The sequence below is a fragment of the Pongo pygmaeus genome, chromosome 1, assembly GCF_028885625.2.
Source record: "Pongo pygmaeus isolate AG05252 chromosome 1, NHGRI_mPonPyg2-v2.0_pri, whole genome shotgun sequence".
In the NCBI taxonomy this organism is placed as follows: domain Eukaryota; kingdom Metazoa; phylum Chordata; class Mammalia; order Primates; family Hominidae; genus Pongo; species Pongo pygmaeus.
This window is the reverse complement of record NC_072373.2, coordinates 112553566-112565642: the sequence shown is the minus strand read 5'-3', so window position 1 is coordinate 112565642 and position 12077 is coordinate 112553566. Positions and strand designations below refer to the sequence as shown.

The 12077-nt window shown below is 41.1% G+C and overlaps 1 protein-coding gene across 1 annotated transcript in view; it reads right to left on the bottom strand.

Annotated features, from left to right (window-relative positions):
* VTCN1 (V-set domain containing T cell activation inhibitor 1) overlaps nucleotides 1-12077 on the bottom strand; it is a 67667-nt gene continuing 55590 nt past the window's right edge. Inside the window, exons 4-6 of the mRNA XM_054480702.1 lie at nucleotides 9868-10146; nucleotides 4026-4195; nucleotides 1-1639 (exon numbers count right to left, since the gene is read on the bottom strand). Coding sequence (XP_054336677.1) covers nucleotides 4071-4195; nucleotides 9868-10146 — 404 coding nt within the window. The 3' untranslated portion in view covers nucleotides 1-1639; nucleotides 4026-4070. The remainder of the gene's footprint in view (nucleotides 1640-4025; nucleotides 4196-9867; nucleotides 10147-12077) is intronic.

The following is a 12077-nucleotide window of genomic DNA, read 5'->3' as shown; positions in this document are numbered from 1 at the left end:
GGTGTAGGAAATGTATATTTAATCATTCTCTTGAACGATCAGAACTCTAAAATCAGTTTTCTATAACAACATGTAATACAGTCACCGTGGCTCCAAGGTCCAGGAAGCCAGTGGTTAACACATGAAAAGTGTGGGAAGGGGGCTGGAAACAAAGTATTCTTTTCCATCAAAGCTTCATTCCTCAAGGCCTCAATTCAAGCAATCATTGTCCTTGCTTTCAAAAGTCTGTGTGTGCTTCATGGAAGGTATATGTTTGTTGCCTTAATTCGAATCGTGGCCAGGCAGGGTCTGGAGATCTAAATTCAGAGCAAGAAAACCTGAGCTAGAACTCAGGCATTTCTCTTACAGAACTTGGCTTGCAGGGCACAATGAAGGGAAAGAAACTTAGAAGCTCAACAAGCTGAAGATAATCCCATCAGGCATTTCCCACAGGCCTTGTCAACTCTGTTCACTGAGAGATGTTATCCTGGTGCCCGATAGAGTTCTGGCTCTCTGTGCTGAGGCAGCAGCCAAAGAAACAGAATGCTTATTTGCCAATGACTAATGTGAGGAAGCAGACAGATTTGTTGGCTCCCCTCTTTCCAGGCCCTTTTCTACGCGAAACCAGGGTGTCTTAGCCCTGACACAGTTGACGCTTCGGATTGGGTAATTGTAATGGGGAGACGTCCTGTACATGGTAGGAGGTTGAGCAGCATCCCTGGCCTGTATCCACTAGTTGGTATTAGCACTGTATCCTCCTCCACTCCCTCATTGTGGTAACCAAAATTGTCTTCAGACATTTCCCCGGGGATGGGGGGCGAAATCACTCCAGCTGAGTCCCACTGCTCTAGATGCTATTGAAAACTGAGATCATAGCTGTCCACGCAGGAGGGAAAGGAGAAGCCTCAGAGCTTGTGATGACATAATGCCATATAGTCAAGGTGAAAGGTCCTTCCCTGGACCATTCATGGATGAACATCATCTGAGAAATAAACCCGCATTTGTTTGTTTAAAAAGAAGGTGTTTAGTTTATTTATAAAATCGGTGTCGCCGACTGCTCTGTTTATGCTAAAATTATGATCATTTTTCTCAACTTTGGCATTTGTCAGTTGGGAAGAGAAGCCGAGGCACCTTCGGAAGCATCATAAAAAGTGAATCATTTGACCCATTACTAAAATGCAGCCGCCTCTGAGTTGCGAAGTGGCAGTCAATTAGCAGCATCTTAGGGTACATACTACAGCTTAATTTGTGGAATATAAGATGTGGATATATTGGGATAGACTTTCCAGGGGCTTCCTCAGAGCAACATTACAGCACATATAACTAAAAATTCAGAGACAAAGGACATGCACTATCCTATCCTCTCACTCCCCAGGTGATAGGCAGGGGGAGGTCCCTGAGATCTGGGGGATGCACTTGTCTCCACGTGCATTTTACTTATCACTCTTAACACACTTGTCTAGTTCACATGAATTATTTTCCCAACTTCTAATATGTCTTTGAAGATAGATTTATCTTGTTCATATTGGAGCCTTCTGCTTTTGGCTTCTTTTTGTTTCTTGCTCTTGTTTGTTCACTCCAGACTTCCAGATATGAATTCATTTCCTCCCAGAAATATAAAACTAGGTCATATCTGGTGGTGAAATAGTTCTGTAGTTCCCTGGGATTGTGGAAATAACAGCAATAAGATACCATTATAGCCATTCACAAAACAATTATTGAGAACTGAGAGCTTCCCTGCCACTGCGTGGTGTATTTCTTGTTTAGAAAGGGGCTTATTTTTCAGTATTTTGATGTTGTTCTATTGAGGCCACATGGTCCCATGGGTTGCTGGGGAAAAAGAGATGGCTTGAACCTCTCCTCAAGGGGGTATCAACCCAGTGGCAGTCTCAAGGAAGAGAAGAGATGGGTCCTCATAGTAAATGAGAACTGAGAGGAGTCTGGGCAGGCTCCTGAATAGAGGTGGAAAGGTGGTTTCTGCCTCAATTCCTAACCAGGGAGTGTGTGTGGCCTAAAATGCCATTACCCATTATAATGTGTGTCTCAAATAATGTTCTATTCATTTACTTTTATCATTATTTTTTTGAGACAGGGTCTCACTCTGTTGCCCAGGTTGGAGTGCAGTGGTGCAAACATGGCTCACTGCAGCCTAAACCTCCTGGGCTCATGCAATCCTTCCACCTCAGCCTCCTGAGTAGCTGGGACCACAGGTGGACCTCCACGCCTGGCTAATTTTTAAATTTTTTTGTAGAGATGGGGGTCTCACCATATTGTCCAGGTTGGTCTTAAACTCCTGGGCTCAAGCAGTCCTCCCATCTTGGCCTCTCAAAGTGCTGGGGTTACAGGTGTGAGCCACCTTGCTCAGCCTTATTCATTTACTTTAAAAAATCTACCTGATTTATGGTTATTCCTCTGTGGTGCCAGGGAGAAAGAGGTGGACTGCAGCTAACTGGGTAATTGTATATAAGCCTACGTGTGCTGCATGTGAACATTATCCATTAGATGTATGTCGTGGATTTTTTTTTAAAGCTGTAAATTATTCCTCTAAGGGAATACAAGGTAAAGATGAGTCAACTATGTTATATAGGACATACTATTTAGTTGCAGATTATTAAACACTCATTTGCAGTGTTGTGGGGAATCAAGGAAAGAAAAAAGTTCTTTTCCCTCTACTAGTGAGATTCCTAAGGGACAGTTTCCTTAGGGAAATCTCTGCTGACAACCGTGGAGGATTGGAAATGATGAAAACTGGCGGGTTTCCTTACAAAGAATCTCTTTTGTTCACTGCACTATAGTGAAATCTTGGAGAACAAGAGAAAGAATGAAAAGAAGCAGATTAACAGATCTTTACCTGCCTCTGAAGACTTAGCAATGTAGGCAAGGAATCCATGTGCCCTGGAGAGTGTAAGATATAAATCATACATGCATGCCAAGAGGATGTAAAATACAAAGACCCTTGGGAAGGTGGGATATAAGCTAGGAAGCCTTTTCCTAAAATGGATAAAGGAAGTAGTGGGTATAAATTGCCATAGAGTAGAGAAGATTTCCAGGAAAAGACAGTGAGGGAGGGAGCAAGACCAGAAAGTAATGGTAGGTAGCAGGTAGTGGTAGGCAGCAGTAGTGGTAGGTGGTAATGGTGGGTAGGTATGCGTCTGTGACTTTGACTTTGATATAGTTATGCCCAGAGAGTCACTTTAGGCTCTGGAGCAAAGGAAGGCAATGATGAAGTCGTGTTTCAGAATACTTCAATTCTGGCACCGTGTTTCCTATCAGCTAAAACAGGGAAAGGAAGGAGCAGGTACAGTGTTTCAAAACCAGTCTGGGTGTGAGATGATGAAGGCTGGATTAGGGTCAATCTGAGAAGCAACACAGGGGAAAATGTGATAGGTAGGGGTTGATAAGAAATTGACATGAGTGACAGAGGGGAGACAAAAATAGCTCTGAGGCTGTAAACCTGGAGGCTTGGTGGGGATGCCACTGAGTAATATGGGATTATCGACTGGAACTTCATGATCTCAGCTTTATGCACATTTCATATGCAGAAGAATATTCGAAAGGAAATATCCTAACAATAATTGGAGCCAGAGGACTGAAGCGAGAAGGAAATCTCAGCAGGAGGGCTAGTTGGTGAGTCATCTGCCAACTGTCCACAGGGGCCAGCTGGAGGGGCAGGGAGGGGTTTTATGTGAATGATGATATGCTTTATAAATAACAATGGAATCCAGGGTAATTAGTCAGGGCTAAATATCTCTTTCTCTTCAATAAGTTATTTGGCCTTCATTGATGACTGAGTAACTTAAAAGCTATTTGAATTTACATAAATACTTGAATTGTATGTTATTTTTCCTATGGGTCTGTCAATGAAGTCTATGCTGTTTGCTGACCTAACAAATGATTACCTTTCCCAGTACTAGTGGAAATAATGTCACAGCCCTGGTGTCATTAAATGTTTCTTTCTGTGGCTGATGCTGAAGGCTATCCAACTCTCATTAGGAGCACCAGCACCCACAGAACCAATCTCCCACACTATTTGTGATTAATCTCACCTGTTGTAACAATGACTTTGCATGCTTTTTTGTGGCCGAGGCACATTATTTTAGCATCAGGTAAGGGGTGAGAGGCAGAAGTGCCCAGCTGATGGCAAAGAAAGAAGAGACACACAGAGAAGCCTTTGAGTTTAGCAGCTGTAGGTGACTCCGCCTTTTGATCTCAGATTCTGTGAAGTGAGAGAAAAAGTTTAGGGTCATACAGGAGAAGCTGGATGTCTTCTTCACATGACTGGTTAGCAAAGAAAAGTACCTGAAAAACAGAACAAGTTGTTCCTAATTCAGGCAATTTTTTACCCCTTTGCCCACCTCTCCGTAACTGGCTTAAAAGTAGAGCTTTCTCTTTCTTCAAAGAAAATTCGATTCTGTGGTCCACTCCAGTGAACACTCAGCCAAATCAAAAACTATACCAATAGAGAGATTGTCATTGGTTACCAAATAAAGAATAGGCTAAACAAACAGCCATGGCCAGTTCTTGGCTTGAAACGCATTTTCCCTCCAGGCAGTGATCTTTACAGGATCCATGTCATTACATTAGCTTTCATCATACCACTACAAAGTGTCTAGGAAGTATTATTCTCATTCTGAAGTAGAGAATGGTAGATGTAAAGAAATGAAATCATACTTCTTTTGCTCGATTTCCTCCCTAAACATTCCTATCTCTTTTATTTCATTTCAGCTCTGTCACTTACCAGCTGTGTGACTTTAGGCAAGTTACTCAATGTATGTGCTCCAGTTTCTTCATCTATAAATAGGGCTAAAATACTAATAACCTACTTCATAGGGTTCTTATGAGGATTAATGAGTTAATGCATGCAAAGCACTTAGAACAGTGTCTGGCCCATAATAAGCACTCCATAAGTATTGGTTGTAAAAATGACAATAAAGCCAACATCACTCAAGCCTAATATATATCACTTTCACGCTGGTCATTTCCAAGTCTACCTCCTTAGTTTGAACTCTGTCCTGAGTTCCACATCTAGATTTCCAGTTGCTGCTAGATATGTCATTTAAAACATAATTATTCAGTAAATATTTCTGAGTACCTACTACTGGGATTCAAAGGAGTCCAATAAATAACAGCCTCTTCCCCAGCTTAGCTCTGAACCAATTAAAGAGAAGGACAAAAAAATAAGGCAAATGGAAGATCAAAATATCACCTTTAGTGCTGAAAATCTGTTAATAGAGAATGAGGCTTTGTAGGTAGGCAAGTGGGCTACAGCCTAGATTCCCCACTGTCAGACAGAACCAGACTGGTGCAAGTCTCCTGCAGGAGCAGATTCTACCCCTGAACAACTGACGGCCTGCAGGAGCACAGCAGAATGTACATAGGCTTCCTGAGAGTTAGCAAAAACAAAGAGAAAAAGAAGGAGCTGAGCTACTTATGTCCAGCTGCTCCTAATATACTCATCAATCAGATAAATCAATTCCTTGTTCTCTGGGGAAGAGTGAAAGAGGGAGGAAGAGAGAGGCTAAAGAGATTACACTGGTGGGGATCCCTTCTCATCAAAGGAAATATATGGAGTAAGGGTGTAGTGTTCTCCACAAAACCTATCACATGCTGGGTATTGTGCTAAGCACTGGGCATCTCTACCTGGGTACACTATGGGCATTTAAAACTCAACATCTCTAAAACCCTTATCTACTCTCCACACATATTGCTCCTATGTTTTGGGGTGGTTTTTTTTTTTTTTTTCTGGTAGCATCACCAACCTTCTAAGTATCCTGGGTAGAAATATCAAACCCATTTTGACTTGTGATTTCTCTTGACTTTCACATTTGCATCACCAAGGACTGTACATTATTTTGTTTATGCAACTTTTGATTCTTCCCCCTTTTCTTTCCCATTGCCCCTGCCCCAGTTAATACTCTCATATTTTCTCCCCCAGACCATTAGTGTAAGCTCCTGACTTCATGTCTTCCCATTTTATCCAAACCATTTTTTTTTCTTCTTCAAAACCCAGCCTGAACTCTGCCTTATCTATGGATCCACTTCAGTCATAATTAACAACTCTTTCCCATAGGTACTAAATCTACACTGTGATTAACTTCTCTTTCGATACTTACGCTATTCATTTCAGTATCTCAGGGGGCTTAAAAAAGTACTCTGAACATACTTGGCACACAACAGATATTTGTTAAATGAATGGCCTAAATTAACAGTATAGGCAGAGAACACAGGATGTAAATCCCATGGCCCTACTTGTTTAAAAACATATATGGAGCACCTACTTTGTGTATAACGGTAAGAAATTCTGCTATTTTCTTAATTTTGAGCTACCAAAAGTTGTATTTCTTCTTAGCCTGACACTTCGAACACTTGTTTTGATGTATCCAACAAATATGTAAAGAAGACAGATCTGTTAATTGAATAAAAGGTGTGCTCAATGTCTATGTCTTGTTCAGTTATGGCCCTTGCTACTAGAAGACATTATTTACACAGCTTGGAGCTTTTTACTGGGAACTGGACTGAGATACTGTTGTCGGCACCCATTGTTTTAAATGACCAATACTTCAGTCCCTCCTTCTCTTCTGGGAAGGCCTTTCATCAGATACTGCCTCATTGGCCTAGTTATGGGCAGCTGACCCAAGTTGAGTCAAAGTCCTTCTTGGGAATGTAGAATGAGACTGATGAATTAAGGTTCAGTCGCACCACCCTCTTGAGTAAGAGATTTTTTAATATAGGAATGCTTGGCAATCACGTCTTGCCATATGGACTAAAACAAGAGAGTAAAGAGAGAATTAAGTAGAAATGAGAGACGAAGAATCTCAATGGGATTTAAGTTCCTGGTTCCAGTTGATCCTGAAGTCAACTGAACTTCCTGTCTTTGGTTCCACAACATTCTAGTACACTTCCTACATTTCCCTTTCAGCCTAGATTTATTTATATTGGTTTTCTGTTACAGGCAACTAATAATCCTAACCAGGATAGTTGCCAATTTGTTCCTCAAGATGGTGCAAGAGCTCTCGCTCTCACATATAATTTTTTAATTAGATACTTTTAAAAAATTGCAGTAAAAACACAACAAAATTTACCATCTTAACCATTTTTAAGTGTACAGTTCAGAACTGTTAAGTATATCCACATTGTTATAAAACAAATCATTAGAACTTTCTCATTTTGCAAATCTGAAACTCTATACTCATTAAACAAAAACCTTTCTCCTTCAACTCCTCCAACCTGCCCTCTGCTAACCATTCTAGTTTCTGTGAATTTGACTGCTTTAGATGCTTTGTTTAAATCATATAGTATTTGTCTTTTTGTAACTGGCTTATTTTATATACATAATGTCCTGAAAGTTAATTCATGTCGTAGCATATAATAGGCTTTCCTTCCTTTTTGAGGCTGAATGGTATTTTATTGTATGTATATACCATATTTTGTTTATCTAGTCATCTACTAATGGACATTTTGGGTTGATTTTATCTCTTGACTTTTGTGAATAGTGCTACTGTGACCATGGGTGTGCAAATACCTCATTCAGACTCTGAATTCTTTTGGAGGCATACCCAGAAGCAGGACTGTTAGATCATATGATAGTGTCCCCGGAATTGGTTCCTTCTGGTGGGTTCTTGGTCTCGCCGACTTCAAGAATAAAGCCGCAGACCCTCGCGGTGAGTGTTACAGTTTTTTGTTGTTTTTATTTTGAGGCAGAGGCTTGCTCTGTTGCCCAGGCTGGAGTGCAGTGGCGCAATCTTGGCTCACCACAAGCTCCGCCTCTAGATTCACACCATTCTCGTGCCTCAGCCTCCCGAGTAGCTGGGATTACAGGTGCCTGCCATCACATCCCGCTAATTTTTTGTATTTTTTTTTTTTTAAAGTTGAGAGGGGGTTTCACCATGTTAGCCAGGATGGTCTCAATCTCCTGACCTCGTGAGCCGCCCGCCTCAGCCTCCCAAAGTGCTGGGATTTCAAGTGTGAGCCACCGCGCCCGGCCTTAGTGTTACAGTTCTTAAAGATGGTGTGTCCAGAGTTTGTTCCTTCAGATGTTCAGATATGGCACATCTGGAGTTGTTTGTTCCTCCCAGTGGATTCATGGTCTTGCTCACTTCAGGAATGAAACTGCAGACCTTCGCAGTGAGTGTTACAGCTCTTAAAGCTAGTGGGGACCCAAAGAGTGAGCAGCAGCAAGATTTATTGTCAACAGCAAAAGAACAAACCTGCCATACCCTGGAAGCCAACCCCACCAGGTTGCGGCTGCTGGTTGGGTGGCCAGCTTTTATTGTCTTGTTTGGCCCCACCCATGTCCTGCTGATTGGTCCATTTTACAGAGCACTCATTGGTCCATTTTAAAGAGTGCTGATTGGTTCATTTTTACAGAGTGCTGATTGGTGCATTTACAATCCTTTAGCTAGACACAGAGTGCTGATTGGTGCATTTGCAATCCTCTAGCTAGACAGAAAAGTTCTCCAAGTCCCCACTCCACCCACGAAGTCAGGCTGGCTTCATCTCTCAGTAGTTCTTTTTTTTTACTGTTTTGATGACACTTTATACTATTTTTTATAGAAGTTGCACCATTTTACAGTCCCACCAACAGTGCATGAGGGTTCCAATTTTTCTGCATCCTCACCAACATGTTATTTTCTGTTTTTGCCTTATTTTGTTTTGTTTTTAGAGTAGCCACCCTAATGGGCATTAGGTAATATCTCATTGTGGTTTTGACTTGCATTTCTCCAATGATTAGTGATGTTGAGCATCTTTTTATTTGCTTTTTAGCTATTTTTATATCATCTTGGGATGAATATAATAATGTCTCTTCAAGTACTTTGCCCATTTTAAAATGAGGTTATTTGATTTTTGTTGTTGTTGAGTTGTAGGAGTTCTTAATATATTCTGGATTGAAACCCCTTATTTAGATAAACAATTTACAAATATTTTCTCCCATTCCATAGTTTACTTTTGTGTGTGTGTGTGTGTGTGTAATTTATTTTTTAAATTGATATATCAGAGTTGTAGATAATTTTGGGTTCGTATGTATAATTTCAAATTAAAAAATCATAAGAATATGATTTATTCAGTTAGATTCAGCAAACATTTATAGGGTACTTATAATGTGTAAGGTATTTTGTGCCCAGTGCTAGGCTTGATTTAAATGGCAGCCTCCTGACATACTCCTTTCACTACAGTTTGAATCCAATTTAGCCCCAGGAAGGATAGTCTTAAAAGTCAGAATTCAGTCTATGCATTTTCTTGATACTAGCTCAACCTAAGGTTTTGTATGCACTAAAGCACTGCAGGGAGACTAGGGTGCTGGGGCTTCTCAGCCAGTTCTCAGCTAGGGTGCTGGGAGACCAGTTCCATCTAGGGGTTTCGGATTAATCTTGAGCCAATATTAGTGGGATCATGAGTCAGTCCCATGAGGGATGAATAAAACTAAGTCAGACTCCAGACTTTTAGTCTTCAGATTCACAGCCTTCTCAAAGGCAGGGTGGAACCAAACCTTGGTTTCTAGCCTAAGTTTTGGAGGGCTTGAAGTCCAGCTGAACATATCAAAGATGTCATGTAATTAATTATCACTTCCCCACTGCTGTAGCGAGGTAGTCCTACTGAGTTACACAGAGCCTCAGAATCCTAAACACTGTTCTCCAGACAACCAGTCAATGAGAAAGCATACAAGATGAAACCTAATTGCCATCTTTGACCTATATGCCATACATATTGTTTTGTGTTGGGCTTTCTCTTATGTAATACAATCTCAACTGGAATTGAGTGATCAAATTCTAAGTGAAGAGGACTCTAGAGATTTTTGTGCCTTGGTATGTATCTATTAATGAAATTAAATTTTAATTTAGATTTTACTCTTTCCCTAGTAAATCTGTACAAAAACATAGAGGAACCCACCTGTCACTTTGATATCCCCTGTTGCTTTGGCAATGTCATTTTCAATCATACAGGAGTATGTGTTGTTGATCGTAACATTGTATAGCACAGACACAACCTTCATGGTCACATTCTCAGAGTTCAGCTCAAAGCTGGTATTGGAGACTTCCGAGAAGTTGGCTCCCTGGTCAACTTGGGATGCCCAGACCACTGTGGGCTGGGGGAACCATCGGGGAGCCTCACACCGCAAGGTCTCTGAGCTGGCATTATAGTCCACATTCACTTCCGGCATGCTAAAGGCTGCGGGGTCAAAAGTCAAAAAGGGCAGATGCCAAAGTCAGACACATAAGACAATATAGGCTTTGAAGTGCTAGGTCTTAAAAATGCAGTTTTTTTTTTTTTTGTTTTGTTTTTTTATCATTGAAGCTACTCAGTACTTCCTCAGAGGTCCATCTGTGTATAGCCCATTGTATTATAGGTGCAAATAATTATTTGCTCATAGCATTGCTATACATCACAACCCTTTGGCCAATCACAAACCCCAAGGACCTAAATTCTAGGTATATTATTGTTACAATAGATAATTTTCTCCAAGTAAGAGGAACTTCAGTGGTCATAAAAAAACTTATCCCTTAGGGAAATTAGGCATTTTCCTAGGGATCTGTGAAGCTTCTGGATTTTATGTATTTTTCTCCCTGGAGGATAAAGTTAGGGTGGGTAGGGAGAAGGAGAAAGAAGAAACAAACAGCATTCATCTAACACCCACAGAAATTCCATCCACAAGCTTTGTCATCACAGGGATTTGGAGTTTGCTTGGGTAGAGATTGTCCAGCTCTGGTATCCAGAGATAGAAACAGACATTTGTTTTCCTCCAAGGTAATTCTCCTCACAGGGGAGTTAACTGCATTTTGAAATTAAGACTTAGCTTCCCCCCATATCCAGGCAGATAGACAGTTGTGAAAAATGTTTAAGCCTGGACTTTTTATTGGGGTAAAATATAATTTATTTATTTACTTGGCGTCTTCCTTTACCTGGGACTGAGCTGGTGCTGAGTAAGCAGTAAAAGGAAAGCCCTTGCCTAACCCTTAAGGAGTCTGTTCTCTAGCAGGGGAGACAAGACTCATGCTCGGAGCAGGCGGGGAACACGCTCTTGGGCGATGATGTGGGAAACTAAGTTTACATGACAATGAACCACCATTCATTGAGGGTATATTCTGTGCCAGTACTGTATTCCAGACCTTATTTCATTTGATCCTCACAACACTCCTGTGAATACTATCATCCCCATTAAAAAAAAAAAAATCAACTTTTAATTTTGAAATAATTTCACATGTACAGAAAAGTTGCATAGAAGGTATAGAGTTCTGGCACAGGCCTCACCCAGTTTCCTCTAATGTCAACATCTTAACCAATGTGCATTAGTCAAAACTGAGAAACTGGAGGCCAGGCGCGGTGGCTCATGCCTGTAATCCCAGCACTTTGGGAGGCTGAGGTGGGCAGATCACCTGAGGTCGGGAGTTTGAGACCAGCCTGACCAACATGAAGAAACCCAGTCTCTACTAAAAATACAAAATTAGCCGACTGTGGAGGTGCATGCCTGTAATCCCAGCTACTTGGGAGGCTGAGGCAGGAGAATCACTTGAACCGGGGAGGCGCAGGTTGCTGTGAGCTGAGATCGTGCCGTTGTACTCCAGCCTGGGCGACAAGAGTGAAACTCCATCTCAAAAAAAAAAAAAAAAAAAAAGAAAAGAAAAAACAGAAAAAACGGAGAAACCGTCAACGGTACATTACTATCAACTAAATTCCAGATTTGATTTGTATTTCCACAGTTTTTCCAATAATGTTCTTTTTCTGTTCCAGGATTCCATCCAGAACACCATCATGCTTTTAGTCATCATGTTGCCTGAGTTTCTTCTAGTCTGTCATGTTTTCCCAGTTTTCTGTATATTCCATGACGTTGACAGTTCTGAGGAGTACTGGTTAGGTAATTTGTAGGTTGCCCCTCTGTTGGAATTCATCTGATGTTTTCTCCTGATTAGACTGAGGTTACAGGTTTTAGAGAGGAAGAGCACAGGAGGTAAAGTGCCCTTCTCATCACATTATATCAGAAGGTACATGCTGTTAACATGACTTATTAATGATGTTAACCTGGATCACCTGGCTAAAGCAGTGTTTTCCAGATTTCTTCGGAAGCTGGACTTCACTAGGTCCAATATACCCTGAGTGGGGTA